This window comes from Marmota marmota, unplaced genomic scaffold (assembly GCF_001458135.2).
Source record: "Marmota marmota marmota unplaced genomic scaffold, marMar, whole genome shotgun sequence".
In the NCBI taxonomy this organism is placed as follows: Eukaryota; Metazoa; Chordata; class Mammalia; order Rodentia; family Sciuridae; genus Marmota; species Marmota marmota.
In genome coordinates, this window is record NW_025999842.1 from 64,397,008 (window position 1) to 64,418,456 (window position 21,449).

The 21,449-nt window shown below is 41.9% G+C and overlaps 1 protein-coding gene across 1 annotated transcript in view; it reads right to left on the minus strand.

Moving 5' to 3' along the window:
- The window catches only part of LOC107152440 (retinoic acid early transcript 1E-like), a 228,261-nt gene that overhangs the window by 22,552 nt on the left and 184,260 nt on the right, over nt 1–21,449 (minus strand). Inside the window, exon 5 of the mRNA XM_048800558.1 lies at nt 5,618–5,774. Coding sequence (XP_048656515.1) covers nt 5,618–5,774 — 157 coding nt within the window. The remainder of the gene's footprint in view (nt 1–5,617; nt 5,775–21,449) is intronic.

Below are 21,449 nucleotides of genomic sequence, written 5' to 3' on the forward strand. Positions count from 1 at the left end.
GGAGGGGAGGGGGGATAGTAGAGGATAGGAAAGGCAGCAGAACACAACAGACACTAGTAGGGCAATATGTAAATCAATGGATGTGTAACTGATGTGATTCTGCAATCTGTATATGGGGTAAAAATGGGAGCTCATAACCCACTTGAATCAAAGTGTGAAATATGATATATCAAGAACTATGTAATGTTTTGAACAGCCAACAATAAAAAATTAAAAAAAAAAAAAAACTTTATCTTGAGTGTGTGGCTAATACCAGAGGATACAGGCTTGCATGGGGGAGACACTTTATGCAGACTATAAGCTATATTTTAATTGTTTGCTCGTGAAATGTGAGGATGGTGATATATATATATATATATATCACACACACACACACACACACACACATTGGGGGCATGTAGCAGGGATTGAACCCAGGGGTCGCTTAACCACTAAGTCACATCCCAAGCCCTTTTAATATTTTATTTAGAGACAGAGTCTCAGTAAGTTGTTTACTTAGGACCTTGTTAAATTGCTGAGGCTGGCTTTGAACTTGCAATCCTCCTGCCTCAACTCCAGAGCTGCTGGGATTACAGGCATGCACCATCACACCCAGCTTTCTTTTTTATTTTTAATTGGCTGAGCCTTTAATTTTTATCATTTTTAAAAAATGGATGATAACATTGTATGTATTTTTTATGTACAATATGATGCTTGAGGTATGTATATTTATTTCAGTTTTCCTAGTTAACTTTGTCCTGTGAGGTTTTCCAAGAGGCATCCTATTCAGAAAGTCCCATCAGACTATCTGGATTGGTCTCTCTGCTGCAGCTGTTGAACCACTAGTGCAGCTGTATGCCCAGGATTGCTACAGCTGCCCGGTAAATATTAGAATTTTATAGTGTTCCCTGGGCCAAAGCATAGGGCAACCACCAAGATATGCACATCTTTTGCTGTGGGCTCTCCTTTTTTGCTTACAATTGCTACAGTTAATCCAGTTCTGCAAGTTCTCCCAATGTTTTTTTTTTTTGGGGGGGGGGTGGCAAGACAGGGGCCTGCCTCTTGTGAAGAGCCCCAAAATATCAGTGAAGCTGAATGTCCACCTCTACCTCACATTTTCCACTGTAAAAGCTCTTGTGTGTAGGGGGATGTGTGTGGTTTCATTCCAGCTGGGGGAGGGACAGCATGGGAAAAGCAGTTTCACTTACCCTTTGAATCCTGCATTTCTTGAGAAATGTTGTCTAGGCTCACTCCCAGGGTAATGTTCTTGTCTTTGGAAATTTGCTGGGTGAATTTGTATGAGTGGGGCAGGATGAAGCTGAAGCACTCCTATTTGGCGATCTTCCTGATGCTACCCATACTAATTATCTTTGAGTAGTTAACATACATGTAAGTTTGTTTGTTTGTTTGTGGTACTGGGGATTGAACTGAGGGGCACTCAACTACTGAGCCACATACCCAGCCCTTTAGACACAGAGTTTCACTGAGTTGCTTAGGGCCTCACTAAATTGCTGAGGCTGGCTTTGAGTTTGCAATCCTCCTGCCTGGACTCTTGAGCTGCTGGGATTACAGGTGCCACTGCACCTGGCTATATATTACTGATTTTCAAATGGTCTGTGTTATGGTCTAGATGTGGTATCCCCCCAAAGCTCATGTGTAAGACAATGCAAGAGTGTTTGGAGGAAAAATGATTGAGTTATAGCCTTAACCCAGCCAGCGAATTAATACCTGATGGGATTACTGAGTGATCACTGGAGGCCGGTGGGGTGTGGCTATGGGGTATATATTTGTATCTGGCAAGTGGAGACCTCTCTCTGCTTTCTGATAACATGAGAGCTGCTTCCCTGTGCCACACTCTTGTGCCATGAGCCTCGAGGAATGGAGCTGGCCTTCTGTGAAATAAGACCTTGGAAATTGTGAGCCCTTAAATAAACGTTTCCTCCTCTACAGTTGTGCTGGTTGGGTCTTTTAGTCATAGCAGTGAAAAAACTGACTAAAACAATCTGTGATCAGTATGAATCAATTTTGCAGTCAGAAATTACAATAATTAGTTATAAACCATCCCTTTAGTGTCTGGTTCTTTCCATTTTTTTCTGATCACCATCCCTTGCTTCAAACTGGGTGCTCCTTTTGTATTGCCATTCACGTTTGGCAGCTTCAAGCACTGAATGGTTTTCTGCCTTACTTCACTTTGGACAAGAATTCTAGAGTTCAGCCAAGAGGAGTGAATCTTGGACTTAGAGGAAGAGAATAGACCTGGTAACAGGAGTGCCCCTGGGGAGAGCCAGGATAATGACAGTCCTCAGTATTCTAGTAAATTCTAATTTCCTGTGCAAATGAGTTCCATTCCTGGGCTTTGATGAATGTGCACACAATAAGATTGGCCACTGTTGGAACTGTGTTATGTGTTAGGAGCCATGTGTGAACTGTATGCAAACTGGACAATGTTGGAGCCATTAAGGCAGGGAAGTCAGTCTTCCAGGAACTCCTGGGTAGAATTCCCTAGTTGGAGATATCCCAGATCATGCTGGCATCCTGACCTGGCTCTAAGCTCCTGTTCAAACACAGCCACTGGAGATAGGCATAACCTGCCAAGGATAAACAACCTGTTTGTCTCCACTCTCATCCTGTCCACCCTCCCTGCCCCAAGGAAATCTCTATCTATCCCCTTTGTTCTGTACCACTATAAATAAAGTAAGCATGGGCTTTTTCTTTGTTAGAAGTCAGACCCCTCTGGTCAGCTAAACAGGACATGCCAGTGCTTTGAAAATATATAATTCTTGCCTTTTGTCTTTATTTCAAAGCTTTTATTTCACAGCCAGTCCATGCCTCTGATGGGTACCCACTTCCTCGCCCAAGCAGGATGTGAGCGACATGTGGTAATGTGTTATGGGCAATGGGCACTGACCAGTCCAAATTCTGAGAGATTTCTTAGCCTGATAATTACTGCCATTTGGGCCAGATAGTTCGCACCCTCTACCCATGTAATAGCCTAATTTGCCTCCAGAAAGTGCCAAATGTTCCACTGATGGACAAAATCATCTGTAGTTGAGAAGTGCTGGTTTAGAGGAGAGTTCTAGAAGGACTACCTGAGTCTTCTTGCTATGAGACTTGGAAAATATAATTTTTTGTAAAAGATTCTTGAACCAGTTTTTCAAGACAAATTGAGAGAACTCCAAGAGGAAACAAGTGTGCTCCTCCAGCTCTTAAATAGGCTTCCTATTGTAAGGGCCCAGCTAACACCAGAGGAAGAGACCACCAAGAGACTGACTTTATGCAATAAGCAGGAGGGGGTTTATTGAGATTCCAGCATACTGGGGCTCCGTGCCCACTCGAGAAGGGAGAGCAGCCCAGAGCCCAGAGCCAGGGTTGAACAATGCTTAAGTACACTTTTTGGGGGGAGGGCGGGGACTTTACATACATCACAGTCTCCTTTAACAAATCACCATACACCGCGGGAAAGTCAAACAACAATTCTTAGACTTGATTAGTACATACATTGGTGGGAACAGGGAAGGCTGGAGTGATAGGTCATTCCTAAGGAGGGGGTTACATTCAGACTGATTGGTTCGGGCCCTGTATGCCTACGTGACAAGCTGCACAGGGCCCTAGGCTATTAATCAACTAAATGGCCAGTAGGGCGTTGTCTTAACTGCCTCAGGAATTTCAGGTTCTGGATGTAGCAGAGGAACTTAACAACTCCCGGTCCTTCACTTTTTAACTCAGGCCTTGCAGCTTAGAAACTTTAAGATGCCCGGTCTTTTACATTTTAACTCAGGCTTTGCAGTTTAGAAGCAGCTTAGAAACTTTACCCTTTCACTATGTTGGGTGTACAGGGGCAACAACATTTACCTGTTCAGATGATCTCATGTGTTTCATACTGACATGAATGGTAGACTAATCTTTTGAAAAATATTAGGTAATATCTACTTACACAATTTTACTTTTTATTAAGAAATAGAAATTTTTGATATTGGAAACTGAATCCAAAGGCACAGTACCACTGAGCTATACTACCAGTCCTTTAAAATTTAATTATTTATTTTTGATACAGTCTTCCTAACTTGCTTAGCTTCACTAAGTTGCTGAGGCTGGGAGGCTGACTCACAATAAGGGGAGGTTCTTGGATTAGACAGAGGTAAATGGGGAAACAGAGGGGGGTGGGAGAAGGAAAGACAGTATGAATCAGACATAACTTTCCTATGTTCATATATAAATACATGAACAGTGTAACTCCACATCATGTAAAAACCACAACAATGGGAAGTTATACACCATGTATGTATGATATGTCAAAATACGTTCTACTATCATGTATAATTAAAAAGAGCACATAAAAATACTAAAAATAAATAACTAAAACAAAACAAAAATATTATAAGAAAAAAAAGATGCCATTTTTAAAAAAAAGTTGCTGAGGTTGGTTTTGAACTTGTGATCCTTCTGCTTCAGCGTACCCAATCACTGGGATCTTTACTGTTAGTTTTAGAGAAGACTGAGAAGTATGCATTGGGAAGGGGCATTTGTGTGGTGAGTTACTCACTGGCCATGCCAAAATAATACAGAATAGTGATTTGGAGAGCAGTGGTGTCAGTCTAGGTCCAGTTGTGAAACTAAAACTAAAGTAATTTATAGAGGCAATGTTTAGTATGAGGAATTATTGACTCTAACAGTGATTATCTACTGAGAGGGAAAGAGCTCTAAAGATTCATAGATGGTGTGTCTGGGGAGCAGCCCTTATCCCCAAGGCTGAGGCAGAGCCCTTAAGGAAAGAATATCTGAAAGAGCCTCCTGCCCACCTCCAGGGCTTCAGATCCATTCTTCCTCGGACAGAACATGCCTTGTTCCTCTGGGTTGCGATGAAGGTTGTTAAGAATCTTTTATGCCAGGTGTCACAACAAGATGTTAATATATCCACATGTCACTTCACTCTATGGCCTTAATCATTTGTGTCATAATATCTAGTGAGTTAGCACAGTTGACTTGTGGTTTCTGTCCATCAATAACTTAATTATATACAAAAATAAGTGTGAATACATAGATAAACCTCACTAAACCAAGATAAATATCCTTTTAAATCATCTTCCTCTATAAATACGGGAAATGTCTACAGGCTTTCCAATTCCACTCAAATGGAGGAAAGTTTGTTGGAAAGAGTGGCAGAGTAGAGACTGTCATCAAAGGACACTTCTTGCCACCAAGGGTGGTCTGATGATGTTGCCTTCCCATGGTCCACAGAAGACATATTAGATGATGGAACAGCTTCTACAACATTAAGGAAAATTATTAACCTATGTTATATTATCCTAGAGAGCAAATAACTCCTCAACCAAAGATCTAGAGCCAACACCCACCCAGATTCTCCAGATCTCAGGCACTGCCCCACTCAGGAGGAGACTCCTGTGTGTCCCTCCACTCACTGCACTGCTGTGCTACCTACAGTGGCCTCCTCTACTCAGCAGCAGTCATTCCAGCACTACTGTGGAGTGGGCAGTGCTCAAGGCTAAGGAAGGGCATCATTTCTGTGGAGAGATATCAGTGGCCAGGGGCTTGGGTGAAACTGGTGGAACACCTGTCCCAAGGCCCTACCAGACTGAGACAGCGCCACCCAAAGGCCAGAGGACAGCCTATTCCTCACCTTTCATGGTGTCTGTTGATTTCATATAGAACTTGATGGGCATGAAGATGATGATGACTGACGACTAAAATTAAGACAATGATGATCACTAAGCTGGTCACTGTAACAGATGAGGTACGTGGAGACCCGCTGGTAACTGGGACTGTTGATGTTGGTGCTAAAACAAACAAAAGAGCAAAATCCCTGTCAAAATTAAAAATATCCATTCTTCAGCACCCGTTTTCCCCATACAGTGCATGCGACTCATATATACTGACTCATTATGGGACGATTATTCTACCAGGTCCTGGGGGTACAGAGATGAACAGAGATTGTGCCATGTCCTTATAGAGCTCACATTACTACTGAAGGGGACAGCAAAAGTCCATCCAATTTGTTGTAACAAGAGAAGGCCTGGAAGTTTACAGAAATGTATACAGACCTGGGAACTAGTTGGCCGACCATTAATGACTGGATCATTGATTAATGGACAATGGGGGCTCCTGTAAAGAAGAGACCTTGGGAGGTGAGATGAGAAAGAAGGCTGGTGACAAATCCACATGGCTATCACTGATTGTCCAGTCAAGAAGCCGATGAAGAAATCAGTCATTCAACCCATCAAATTTTTCATTATATGCACATGCTCACACCCCACAGGAAAATCATCAGACCTTTAAAGAGAATTCCCACATCTTTCCCATCCTGCTGAGTTTCATAGTAACTCAGCTCCCTACTTGGCATTTCCTCCAAGTGCTCTGAGAATCCCCTGATCCAGTGATTGCAATCTCCCATGGAGACCTTCCTTAAACGTTCTGTCAGTTCTTTCTCATTCTCCCACTTCTCCTTGATCCCTCTGGCTCTAGGATTAATCACTGTCCACTCCATGTGCATCACATTTAAGTAGAGAGATGTCCATCAATGCTGAAATTCCAGAATGAACCAAGGTCATTGTTTCCTTCAAGCTGACAAGACATCTTGGCCTGCAGGGTGACATGACCTGCAATACACAACAAAACCATCATCTCCCACTCTTGATAGATCCATCACCTCCCAATAAGTTGAGCATTTCTCTGCACATTTAGAGGCCTGTATTCCTTTCTCCCAGATATGCCCTTTCTTGCACATTAAGCCCCACATCCCTCTAAGGCTGGGCCAATGTTAATCTCTTTTACACAAATACATCCAGAGCCTCCTCCATATGTGCACTCCACCCCTTCCTCTCTCCTTCTCTATCTCTTCACCCTATTCCATACTTACCCATGGTCTTATTTTTTTCCAAGTCCATGTCAAGCAGGATCATCCTGAGATCTTGCCCCAGTTCTCTCAGCATTTCGGTCAATTGTGTCCATGTTTTGGTGGCATTCACCTCCCTTCCCAGGTGACCCAAAGGTTTGATCTTATTGCTCTCACAGTCATACTGAAGGAAAGTGGTCTTATCCACTGAGCCCTGCACTTCACACCAGGACTCCCCAGGTCTGGACTGAGATTTGACAGTGAAGTCGAGGCAAAGAGAGTGGGTACCTGTGAGAGAAACAATGAAGTGAGGTTCAGGACAGGGAGAAGAGGACCATTAGTTCCCATCCTTCTGTGATTCTCAGACTCCCTCTGAAGGGCCAAGCTGGCAGAGGGAAGGGTCTTCATCCTAGACCCCGTCAACCTTCTAGATCCTTATTTTGGTGTCACCTTTAACTGAGGTTGTAGGATGCTCTCATGCTATCAGGGACCCCTCACAGGCACAGTTGTACCAGGAGAAAATCTGAAAGCACTTTCAGTGACCTCTACCAAGTTCTGGGTACAAAAAATACAAGATGGTATCTCTCCTCCTGAAACTTAAAACCTAGCTGAACAGTCAGTATTTCCAATAGAGAGAAAAAGAAGGCATCAGAGATCACAGGCCAAATTCATCATGGGTCTTGGTGTTCAGGGAGGTCATCATGGAGTAGATACAGGAACATGGCAGCAGAGGGGAGCTGCCACACAGGAGCACAGAACCTAGTCTGGTGTCCTAGGCTGGAGCCCTATGAGCTGATTATCAGATTCCGGGGAACCTCTCTAGCCAAACCACACCCTTTCCCCATTCTTTAGAAGACGTATCCACTTATCTGTGCCCAGCATGGAGCCCCAATCTCTTCTCCCTGTTTCCAACCAGTTATTTTTTTTTATTTTTTATTTTATTTTTAGTTTAGATGGACACAAAACCTTTATTTTATTTATTTATTTGGTGCTGAGGATCAAACCCAGTACCTCACGCATGCAAGGCAAGTGCTCTACCACTGAGCTACAAACCCAACCCCTAACCAGTTCTTGCTAACACTCATGACTCACAGTCTTCCAAGCTTCTACTAGCAGCAGAAGTAGCAAAAGAAGATAGCTAGTGGAATATACTGGAGACATTCTATTGAGAATAAATATCAGAGAAACAGGCAAAATTAGCCAGGCATGTGCAGGTATGCCTCTTCCCCTGGGTGTGGGCATGCCCCAAACCTACCATTGGAGGACTAAGGACCAGTCTATTGAAATTCAATGAAGAAAAAGGTTGTCAAAGGCATGGTTAGCAGGTAATGCAAAACAGAATTACTTATTAATAGAATTCTAAAAATTAGAAATGCAGATGTTAAAAAACAAAATTCACTGTGAATACCCAGTCTCTGTAGGGGAAGCAGAGCTTGCTGGAGGTTATATGAGTTCCTTCCTTCTACATACTGCTTCTCCTCTTTTCCCTGCCTCTTTTGCTATCTGCTTTCTTCCCAAGTCTGTATTTTCTCCCAACCTCACTCTCCTCTGTCCCATTACCTCTAACCTTTCAAACCCTTCCTCTTAATGACTGAGATCCATTTGCATTCAATACCCCACAATTAGAGATTCAGTCAATACAGGCACGAGCCCTAGAGCCCCAGAATTACCTTTTTGGTTGAGAAATAGAGGCTGACAAAGATGATCACTTTCAGGTGGATAATGATGAAAATGAACACAAGTAATTTTTAAGAATGGTCTTTTGATGGGTGGTGCAAAGGATGAACTGCACCTTGCTGAAGCAGAGGCAATGGATTATGAAGGCAGTCCCAGTAAGCCAATGGTGGCAGTTTTGAAAAATGTCTGTGCAGTAAATAATTTCCCTTGGGGACTTGAAAATTATACCATGTATGGTCTTGATATGAAGTGTGCTTCCTGGTCTGTGCACACTGTGGAGGAAGATCCCAGGTCAGAAGCACAGAAGGATGTCAAGTTCTTCAGGAATCTGGAAAGCAGTTGGACCCTAGAAGCAGTAGCAAGGTTCAATAGAAAGCAGTAAAACTTGTTGCTGCTAAAGATGATGATTTTGTTGATGAAGAAACTAAATAAAAGCACTCGTGAGGAAACCTCTTTCTGACTCTCCAGCTAAAAATGCACAACAATGACATAAGAACAGGGAAGATGAAAAACCACTGACACCAAGATCAAGAGGTCAAGAATCCTCCAGAACACAGGGAAAAACTCCTGAAAAACCAAAGACCCACTTATGCCAAAGCATAAAAACAAGAATGAAAGAAAGTACAAAAGGGTCCTTCTCTTCCCAAAATGGAAGCCAAGTTCTTCAATTATGTGGAGAGATGTTTCTGGATGATTGATCTGGAGGCTATTCAAGATCTCTGGTATTGGAGGAAGTTTTTTTAAGAAAACAGTTTACCAGTTTGTCAAAAGTTTCTATCTTAAATCTCTAGATACATATGATCTACTAAATTGAATCAGGAGGGCATAGAAAATTTGAATGTACCAATTTCAAACAATGATATTGAAGACACCGTCAAAATGCTATCAACAAAGAAAAGCCTAGGACCAGAGGGCCTCTTAGTCAAGATCTACCAAAACTTCAAAGAAGAACTTACACCAAATTATTTCATGAAGTAAGAAAGAAGAGGGACCTTCCAAACTCATTCTATGACTCTAATATCATCTTGATACCAAAACCAGACAAAGACACTTCAAGGGAAGAAAATTTCAGATCAATATACCTGATGAACATAGATGCAAAAATTCTTAATAAAATAATTGCAAGTAGCATATCAAAACATATTAAAAAGATATTGCATCATGATCAAATGGGGTTCATTCTAGTGATGCAAGGTTGTTTCAACATGTGGAAATCAATAAATGTAATTCAATAGACCTAAAGACTAGAATCATATGATTCTGTGAGTACATGCAGAAAAAGCATTTGACAAAAATCAGCATCCATTTGTGCTCAAAACAGTAGAAAAATAGGGATAATTGGAACATACTTTACCATTGTAAAAACTATCCATGCTAAACCCAAGGCCAACATCATTCTAAATGGGGAAAAAATGAAATCATTCACTCTAAAAACTGAAACAATACAGGGATGCCCTCTTTTTCCTACTCCTATTCAACATAGTTCTTGAAACCCTAGCCAAAGCAATTAGAGAAAAGAAAGAAATTAAAGGAACATAAATAGGAAAAGAAGAGCTCAGACTATTCCTATTTGCCAAGACATGATTCTACATTTAGAAGACCCCAAAACTCCACCAAAAAGTATCTAAAAGTCATAAATGAATTCAGCAAAGTAAGAGGGTTTAACATTAACACCCATAAATCAATTGCATTCCTACACACCAATGATGAATCAGCTGAAAGAGAAATTAGGAAAACTATCCCATTCACAATAACCTTAAAAAAAAAAAAAAGAACAAACAAAAACTTGGGAATCAATCTAACTAAGAGGTAAAAGTCCTCCAACATGAAAACCATAGAATACTAAAGAAATAAACTGAAGAAGACCTTAGAAAGTGGAAAAAAATCTTCCATGTTCTTGGATAGGCAGAATTAATATTGTCAAAACAGCCATGCTACCAAAAGTCCTATACAGATTTAATGCAAGTCCTATTAAAATTCCAATGATATTTTTCATAGATATAGAAGAAGCAGTCATAAAGTTCAGTTGGAAAAATAAGAGGCCCAGAATAGCCAAAGCAATCCTTAGTGAGAAAAGTGAAGCAGGAGGCATCACAATACCAGACCTTGAACTGTACTACAAAGCTGTAGTAATGAAAACAGCATGGTATTGGCATAAAAACATTTATGAAGAACAGTCCAGTTTGAATGGAATATATAGAACAGAATAGAAGACACAGAGACAAACCCACATATATACAGTTATCTCATACTAGACAGAGGCACCATGAACATAAATTAGAGAAAAGACAGCCTCTTCAACAAATGGTGCTGGGAAAACTAAAAATCCATACATAGCAGAATGAAATTGACCCCCTATCTCTCACTTTGCACAAAACGCAACTCAAAGTGCATCAAGGACCTTGATAGTAGAGCAGAGACTCTGTGCCTAGTAGAAAAAATTGTAGGCCCAACTCTCATCATGTCAGCTTAGGAAGCAAATTCCTCAAAAAGACTCCTAAAGCACAAGAAGTAAAATCAAGAATCAATAAATGGGATGGCATTAAACTAAAAAGCCTTTTCTCAGCAAAGGCAACAATTAAGAACATGAAGAGAGAGCTTATAGAATGGGAGAAAATATTTTCCATTTGTACCTCAGATAGAGCATTATATTCCAGGGTATACAAAGAACTCAAAAAACTAAAAAAACGATATCGATAAATGGGCAAAGGAAATGAACAGACACTTCACAGAAGAAGAAATCCAAATGGTCAAAAACTATATGAAAAAATGTCCAACATCTCTAGCAATTAGAGAAGTGTAAATTAAAACTAAACTTAAAACAATAAAAAGATGTCCAGTGTTCTGTTTAGGTTTTTGGAATTCATCACATCAATAGACTTAAAGATTAGAATCAGGAAAAGGTCAGGAAATATATTCTTTCTGGAGTTTTCTGAAGGAATACAGCCTTACAAAGAAATGATTATTGAGTATAACCCTGTGAGAGTTTGGTGTTTACATCTCCAGAACGATGAAAGAATATATATATGTAATTTATTACAGTAGCAATCAAAAACTGGCACAGTGTGTTTAAATAGGTCACTGAATGAGGGGGAAAAAACTCAGGTTGAGAAGGTTCAGGACTGTTCCAGCAGGTCGAGGTATTACAATTTTAAATGGTACCTTTACAATCAAAATGGTTAAAGGGGGAAAAATATATCTCTATTATATGACAATTTTAAAAATTAAATAAAGAATAAATGAATAAAGGATTCAAAAGGGGGAGGCATGGAAGGGTGTGTCACCTGAGAACTAGATGTGAGAATGACACAGGTAGATTCCTCAGGGAAGAACAGTCCAGTCTGAAGGGATGGCAGTGCAAAGGCTCTGAGGCTGGAGAATTCTGCAATATGCTGAAGACCAGCAGGTAAACACTGGGGTAGGGACTGCGTGAGCAGAGGACAGATTAGGGAATGGCTGGCCAGACTATAGAGATACCTAGGCCTTTGGTTTTTACTCTGATCATATTCAAGTGACAAATACAAGGGCTATGTGCCTTATTCAAGTTTCCTCATCTCTTTGGTGAGACAATTCAGCAGAAGGATTATTATAGCCTGAATATTTGAGTTGCCTTCAAATTTATATGTTGAAACTTAATCAACAATGTGTATTAGGGATTTAGGATAAAGAGAGAGAAATATGGAATCTTAAGGGAAACACCCTCAAGCCACTGAAGTGCAGAATCATGTCACCGAGATGCAGAAGACACAGTTGCAAACCTTGGCCCATGCCCTTGTAAAATGAGGGAAATACATAAGCACAGAAAAACTGGGGAGAAATTTTGCAGCCCCACCCCGGATCCACCTCCACTCCAGCCTCTAGTACAGCTCTTCTCTAAATACTGGGCCCCCAGCCCAAGTCAGGGCTGCTCCTCACTCAAGTCAGCTGCGTTCTCCCTTGGATGTGTATCTACCTTCCTAAATAAAGCCCAGTCTATGTCTTTGCCTGGCTCATGCTGAAATTCTTCTCTGATGCATATGCCAAGGACCCAGCTAGTCTTGAGCTGAGTCAGCCTACTTCTGGGAATCCTCAGACCCCTTCTCCAGAAACTTCTTCTCCTGTGACAAAGTTATTGGTTGGTGATTAGGTTGTTGGGAGTGGTGACTGAAGTATGGGTCTTGAACTGTCCTGTGACAGAGGTGATGCCTCTCTTGGGAACTCTCAGGGAGAAGGTNAAATGTGCTGAGCTTGACTCTACTGGTCATTGCACTTCCACCAGTTAGTGTTATATCTTTTACCAGGTCCCAGCTTTTTTTCTCTCCTTCTGTGTTCCTTTTTTTTTTTTTTTTTTATGGTGCTAGTATGAAATCCAGGACCTGTGCATGCAATGCAAGCACTCTACCATCTATTTGTCTTTTCTAATCCCCTATTGCCCCTTGTCTGGTTTCCTGAATTAACTGCAGTGCAGGTCGCAGCATTAGGCCATGAAGATGGAGTCCCTTAAGAATAAAATTAGTTTGCTTTTAAATGAGAAGGTAGGGGTTGGGGTTGTGGCTCAGTGGTAAAATGCTTGCCTTGCACATGTGAAACACTGGGTTTGATCCTCAGCACCACATAAAAATAAATAATTAAATTAAAGTTATTATATCCATCTACAAGTAAAATATATATATAAAAAGAGAAAGTTGCTGTAGGGATTCCCCTTGCCCACTTTTGCCAAGAATGAGTTCTGTGTAGTCAAATAATGATGAGACCTATGAATGGGGCAACTCCAGAGTGCACCAAGGCCAGAGTGCACCTTCTGGGCTGGGATGCTAGTTTTCCTAGAAGATTGTGCACTTGCTCCATTTCCAGGCCACTTCCAAGATGGGTGTGGGGAATGGGAATGGGTCATGTTAACATGCCATAAATCTCACTGTTCTTTCTGAAATTTGGCCATTTTTCTTGAATAAATGCTCCTCACGTTGGTGTATGTTTTGGTTAATTTTCAGAGGCCTGACAGAGCTGATTGTTGAAAACATTTGTACCTTTTCTCAATAGTTCTATGAGGAACAGATTTTTAGGCATCCTCACTATACCATTCCAGAAGGCCTGGACTTAGACCAGGATAAAAAGCTTCTGCACAGCAAAGGAAACAATTTTCAGTGTGAAGAGACACTATACTGAATGGAAGAAGATGTGTGTAAATGTCACATGTGATGAGAGGTTAATATCCAGACTACATAAGGAACTAAAAAAAAATAACAACCCAACAACCTGATATAAAATGGAGAAAAATCTGAACAGACATTTCTCAGAAGAGACACACAAATAGCCAACAGGCATATGCAAAAGTACTCAGTACCACAAATTGTCTTTGAAATGCAGATCATAACTACAATGAGATATCATTTCCCTCCACTAAGAATGGTCATTATTAAATACACAAAAGATAATAAGTGCTGGCTTGGAACCCTTATATACTATTGGTGGGAATGTCAATTCATAGAGCCACTAGGAAAAGCAGTATGGAGTGTCCTCAAAAAATTAAAAAAATAACACCAGGATATGATCCAGGAATTCCTCTACTGGGTATTAGCCAAAGGAAATAAATATAGTCTATCAAAGACACCTGCACTCCCATGTTTATTGTAGCACTATTCACAAAGGCCAAAGAACAAACAATCTACTGATGAACAGATAATGACCATGTGATACATAACACACACTGGAATACTATTCATCCATAAAATGGACAAAATCTTGTCATCTTCAACACAATTAATGGAAATGGAGATCATCATGTTAAAGAAGTAAGTCAGGCACAGGAAGACTAGTACCATATGATCTCACTTGGAGATAGAATCCAAAAAAGTTAATCCCAAAAGTTGAGAATTGAATGGTGTTTACCAGAGGCTGTATATGGTAAATGAAAAAGGAGGGTTGGGGAAAGGGTTGACTGATGGGTCCTAAGTTACAGTTACAGTTACGTAGGAGTAAGAAGTTCTGGTGTGCTATGACACAGTGGGGTGACTATAGACAACAACTTTTAGCTATCTCAAGTAGCTAAAAGAAAGGATTTTGAAAGTTTTCACCATAAAGATGATAAATGCTTGTAGCAAAAGATACATTTAATACATTTAACAGTATTAAAACTTCACATGGCACCTCCTTTAATATATATAATTTTATGTTTATATGTAGCAATTAAAAATAAAACAAAATAAAAAACCTGGCAACAAGGGCACCAACATTGTCTAGGAGGTCACTGATGATGACTGCTAAGGGCCTAGGTGCTTGCTGGGTGACAGAATTCCAGAACTGGGCTCCGAGCAAGTAATGGAGAAGAAAAATTCTGGTAACACAGAACCCAAATGGACGTGATGAACAGGTGGAAGGAAAGAGTCTGCACATTCTTAGAAGCAGAAAGCCAGCCTGGGCTGAGAGATCACAGGGTACCTCATGGCAAAGCATCTGGGCAGGCAACCCAGACTCTGTCTGAGTTCAAGAAGTGAAGGAAAACCCAAGGATGGCTGACGCCCGCCAAAGTCTGGCTGTTGGCTCAGTTTCCAGACCTCAGCCATGTCTCAGAGCCTGAACTCATTCCTAGGAGGAGAGGCCAGGGTCCTATCAGGAGGGACCCTTCAACCACAGAGCCAGTCAGTGTTCCCTTTCAGCCTGTCCCACAGGGCCATCCACCCATTCAGTTGGGTCTGTGTGCATAGAGATAGAGAAAACAGTCAGACATTCATCCTGGAGGCAGTGTGAGCTGACCTCATGCCCAGGCATCTGAAGTATCACATGGTCTCCTGGTACTGACAAGGTAGGTGCATGTGGGGCCAGGAATGAATGGACCTGTCTCAGGTCCTGCTCACAGAGGTCTGGGACCACAGACCCACTCAATGGTCATTTCAAATTCCTTCAATTTGTAACTGAAATGAATCATCCATGGGCTTAGTGAGTCACTTGTGAGGTCAGGGCTTCCCCCAGTAGTGAAGGCCAAGTACAATCTTCTGACAATGCCTTGTCCAGGCAGTTTGTTTAAATAGTATCTCATCCTGGAGGACAAACATTTGTCCTCTACTTAGTGCAACACCTCCCCCCTCAGCTCACACCTGTGACTTCAGGAAGGTACCCTACTGCCTAATGAACCAAGGAATCCACTGGGTAGCAAATGCTGTGTTTTGGGGGATAGTCAGCCCCAATCTACAGGAACCCCTCCTAAAAACCAGTCCAACCTGAAGCCACAGGAACATAGGACCTGCGTCTCCCTATGAAATATGCATCTGAAGAACTATTTGGAGAAGACAACCTGGGGATGGGCACCAACATTGGAGACACTCTAATCTAGGGTCAGATGACTAGGACAGTGGGCAAATCCCATTCATTTTCATGTTGTCTTTAGTTCCTCTCACAATAAAGCAGAATTGAGTACTTGATATAGAGACAGGTATAGTGTGTCCTGCAGAGTTGAAAGTGCTTACTGTCTGCAATTTGTGCCTACTTTATACCACTATAAGATGTTGGCTCCCCAAGAGATAGACTACATAGGCTTAGGATCAAGGTCAGGAGTCTATAGATGCCCCCACAACAGAAACGTACAGATGGCACATTTGCTGTTAGACAGACAGTTGAGGATGGTGGGAACATGATGTCAAGAGAATAAATGAATAATAATTATAAAATGGGCTGGGGATGTGGCTCAAGTGGTAGCACGCTCGCCTGGCATGCGTGCGTCCCGGGTTCGATCCTCAGCACCACATACAACCAAAGATGTTGTGTCCGCCGAAAACTAAAAAAAAAATAAATATTAAATCTCTCTCTCTCTCTCTCTCTTTAAAAAAAAAATAATAATTATAAAATGTCCCACTGTGCTGACCCCCATATGCTTTCTTTGCTAAAAAGCAATTTATCTAACTCTACTGGACAGGATATGTCACATTCCTCAGCAAACTACCTGTTATATGCAAGAAATGTAGGCAGGAAATAATGTTGATAAGAGGAACCCAAGTTACTTTGAAGGGAGAGCTATGTGAAGGGTGTTTCACAGAACAGATTTTGGAATATAAAGATAATTCCTCCTAACCATAAAACCCCTATAAAAATGATTAAAATTCCATTTAGAACCAGGCAGCATGGGCCAAGGAGAGACAGTTGTCATGGCAATGCTAACTTGAAACCTGATGTCACCCTGATGTCAGTCAAAAGCCAAGAGGTGGGCTGGGGTTGTGGCTCAGAGGTAGAGCGCTCGCCTAGCATGTGCAGGGCCCTGGGTTCGATTCTCAGCACCACATAAAAATAAATAAAATAAAGGTATTGTGTCCAACTACACCTAAAAATAAATAAATAAATATTAAAAAAAAAAAAAAAGCCAAGAGATGAGCCTGGGCAGGACTCTCTGGAAACTTTCCTGGGATCCCCAATACAACTGGAGCACAGGAGAGGCAGGTTGTCTCTTTCCTCTCAGAGAGGACCCACTCTCTCCCTTGAGAGTGTTGCCTTTCCCTTTTCGTATCTCTTCAATAAACTCATTTTTGTTATTCTGGCAAAATGTCTGAAATCTTTAGGACTTGATCAAAAGAATTGGGGTTTGAAGAGGAGGTCTTTGCACTATCTGTTTCTTAGATGACCCCAGCTCTATACCATTACCAAGGTCATACTTGGAAAAATGGGGCCACCTCCTCTTGCCTTAGGATCTGTGGGTGAGGTGGGGATGTTTGCAGGGTATGTCCTCAGGCATGGGTATATGGTGCCAGGTGGTGGTGGAGGAGGTTAGGGTCCCCTAGGTGGATGGGAAGGTAGGGAGGCCCTGGATGGGGGCGTGGCTAGATAAGAAAAGTAGTGAAGGGAGGTGAGCTGGGTGGTGGCTCACTGAATCACAGAAAAGTGATTGTGGCTGGTGGCAGTTGAGGCTCTGTGGGCGCATGTGCTGAGATCCCCAGGCAAAGTGTGGTGGAAAGTTCAAGGGTCAACAGCCTTGGGATGAGAGTCTATAGAGCAGAGCCAGGCCTAGGGATATATGTTGTCCTAACCCTGTGGGGTCACGCCCCTGTGCACCTGGTCCTGGTGGCTGTGGCTCTGGCACTGCTTTGGGGAGACAGCGGTGGGGCTGGGAGACATCACCAGAGATTGCCAGCTAGTGTTCTCTTTTCCTCTTGCCCCTCCCACCTCCCGCCCTTACTTTTTTCTTTCCAGCTCCTCTCAATGGCCTGAGGATGAGAACCAGACAAGATACAACTTAAGGGGTGGCGGAAAGTCATGTGACAGGCGTCACATATGTGCACCTGATAGAAGGACTGAGCCTGGGTCCCCTCCTCAGGCCCCTCCACCGCCCCCGCAGGCTCAGTCCCACCTGGTCCAAGTCCTCTTCAGTTGAACTCACCGGTCCGCGCCGCCCAGAAACAGTCGGGCAGTAGAAGCAGAGCTAGGGTGACAGAAAAGAGCAGCCAGGTGAGGGTATCCAGAGCCATGTGTGGATTACACTGGAGCGCGAGGGGGTGCCGGTGTGTGCCGGCCGCTTTTTAAAAGATCCGCGGGCGCGGGGCAGAGAGCGGAGCTGGGCGTGGAGACTACACATAGGGCTAAGACCGGTTTCAAGGCAGGAGGCAGGAGGCAGGACGAGGCGGGAAGCTGGATGCTAGGCGGGTGGCCGGTAGCACAGACTTTCTGTGGGCGCATGTGCTGAGATCCCCAGGCAAAGTGTGGTGGAAAGTTCAAGGGTCAACAGCCTTGGGATGAGAGTCTATAGAGCAGAGCCAGGCCTAGGGATATATGTTGTCCTAACCCTGNTATGCAAAAGTACTCAGTACCACAAATTGTCTTTGAAATGCAGATCATAACTACAATGAGATATCATTTCCCTCCACTAAGAATGGTCATTATTAAATACACAAAAGATAATAAGTGCTGGCTTGGAACCCTTATATACTATTGGTGGGAATGTCAATTCATAGAGCCACTAGGAAAAGCAGTATGGAGTGTCCTCAAAAAATTAAAAAAATAACACCAGGATATGATCCAGGAATTCCTCTACTGGGTATTAGCCAAAGGAAATAAATATAGTCTATCAAAGACACCTGCACTCCCATGTTTATTGTAGCACTATTCACAAAGGCCAAAGAACAAACAATCTACTGATGAACAGATAATGACCATGTGATACATAACACACACTGGAATACTATTCATCCATAAAATGGACAAAATCTTGTCATCTTCAACACAATTAATGGAAATGGAGATCATCATGTTAAAGAAGTAAGTCAGGCACAGGAAGACTAGTACCATATGATCTCACTTGGAGATAGAATCCAAAAAAGTTAATCCCAAAAGTTGAGAATTGAATGGTGTTTACCAGAGGCTGTATATGGTAAATGAAAAAGGAGGGTTGGGGAAAGGGTTGACTGATGGGTCCTAAGTTACAGTTACAGTTACGTAGGAGTAAGAAGTTCTGGTGTGCTATGACACAGTGGGGTGACTATAGACAACAACTTTTAGCTATCTCAAGTAGCTAAAAGAAAGGATTTTGAAAGTTTTCACCATAAAGATGATAAATGCTTGTAGCAAAAGATACATTTAATACATTTAACAGTATTAAAACTTCACATGGCACCTCCTTTAATATATATAATTTTATGTTTATATGTAGCAATTAAAAATAAAACAAAATAAAAAACCTGGCAACAAGGGCACCAACATTGTCTAGGAGGTCACTGATGATGACTGCTAAGGGCCTAGGTGCTTGCTGGGTGACAGAATTCCAGAACTGGGCTCCGAGCAAGTAATGGAGAAGAAAAATTCTGGTAACACAGAACCCAAATGGACGTGATGAACAGGTGGAAGGAAAGAGTCTGCACATTCTTAGAAGCAGAAAGCCAGCCTGGGCTGAGAGATCACAGGGTACCTCATGGCAAAGCATCTGGGCAGGCAACCCAGACTCTGTCTGAGTTCAAGAAGTGAAGGAAAACCCAAGGATGGCTGACGCCCGCCAAAGTCTGGCTGTTGGCTCAGTTTCCAGACCTCAGCCATGTCTCAGAGCCTGAACTCATTCCTAGGAGGAGAGGCCAGGGTCCTATCAGGAGGGACCCTTCAACCACAGAGCCAGTCAGTGTTCCCTTTCAGCCTGTCCCACAGGGCCATCCACCCATTCAGTTGGGTCTGTGTGCATAGAGATAGAGAAAACAGTCAGACATTCATCCTGGAGACTTTCTAGGCCTCCGCTTCAGTACTTTACTTGCAAATTTTAGACTTTTCACTGAAGGGACTAGGGCCGCTTTCCCTTGATTTCTCCATCATCGTTTCTAGTCTCTGCCCTTTTCTTTTGCATAAAAATGGTTTTATCAAAGTAGAATCACACCATTCGTGCCCTCATACATCTTCATGTTCTTCATCATCACCCTAAGTACATGTATGAAGACACGAATGGTGTGACTCCACTTTGCATACAACCAGAGATATGAAAAGTGCTCTATATGTGTAGTATGAATTGTAATGCATTCTGCTGTCACATCTAACAAAATAAAAATAAACTAAAAAAATTTAAAAATGGTTTTATCAAAAACATGTTTTGCAAGTCTTTTCTTCCCAATCCAGTTGTGCTGTTTTTTCTTTTTCTTACACGTGTGTTTAAAAAAGCACAGCAGTTTTTTGTCTAGTGGTAAAGTCCTGTCAGGCAGCTGTTGCTGTACTTGGTGGGGAGGTGGGTGAGGAGCAGGCGCCCACTCAGATCCTGGAACCTGGCCCAGGGAAGCTAGGGCAGAGAAGTGGGCCCAGCTTAGTCATGTCCATCACACTCTGCTTTTCTTTGCTACCAAAGCCAGCGACACCTTTAAGCTTCTGAGCTGGGACCATGTTCTTGTTCTAATTTGACAATAAACTAGGTTGATTGTCGGACACTGCAGAATCAGGGGAGTTGATAACTAATACTAGTTGCTTTTCAAATACATTTATTTTTCGACATCAGACAGGAAAACTTGGATGAGTTTGGGAACACTTCTCGTTAGGGAAAGGAGAGCTGTGTCTAGTATTAATGCTCATTTTCAAAGCAAATATGGAGCCCCATATACGTTCAGCTGTTCTCAGTTTATATCTTAAAATATTGCATCTTAAAGATCCTCCCAGACTAGCTCATTTTATAAGTACTTTTCTTTTTCCCTCTGCATGGCAATCTATCCACTGTCCATCAGATTTATATGCAGCCAGCTCTTTGATGAAGATGAAGACGGTTTCCCATTAGTTACTTTAGCAAAAAGAGAACATTGCAATAACCATACGTGTATAAACCTGTATACAACTTCCTAGAATAAAATGCTGTGCAAATTGATCCAACTTAAAAGTGCATCATTTCATTGAGGGCAACTTTTTTGTAAAAACTTGTAATTGTTAAGACCCAGCTTTGACAAGGGAAGTGAAATTGTTACTATGGTAGGAATGCAAAGTGGTCCAATTTTTCTCAACAAGAATGTGACAGTATTCATAGTGAGCCTAAAAGTAACAAAATTTCCAGTGGAGAATAGATTCCCATATGTTGAAATTGAGTTAAGACTCCCTGGGAGGATAACAAATAATCCCATAAAATTTTTTATCTTGAGTGTGTGGCTAATGCCAGAGGATGCAGGTTTGCATGGGAGAGAACTTTATGTAGGCTATAGGCTATATTTTACTCTATTAAAAAAATTTGGGGGGGCTGGGGATGTGGCTCAAGTGGTAGGCTCTCATCTGGCATGTGTGAGGCGCTGGGTTCAAGCCTCAGCATCACATAAAAATAAAATAAAGATATTGTGTCTACCTAGAGCTAAAAAATATGTATTTAAAAAATTTTTTTAGTTGTATATGGATTCAATGCCTTTATTTGTTTTTATGTGGTCCTAGGATTGAACCCAGTGCCTCACACTTGCAAGGCAAGTGCTCTGCCACTGAGCTACAACTCCAGCCCCTATAGGCTATATTTTAATTGATTGCAAAATGTGAAAAAAAAAAAAAAAAA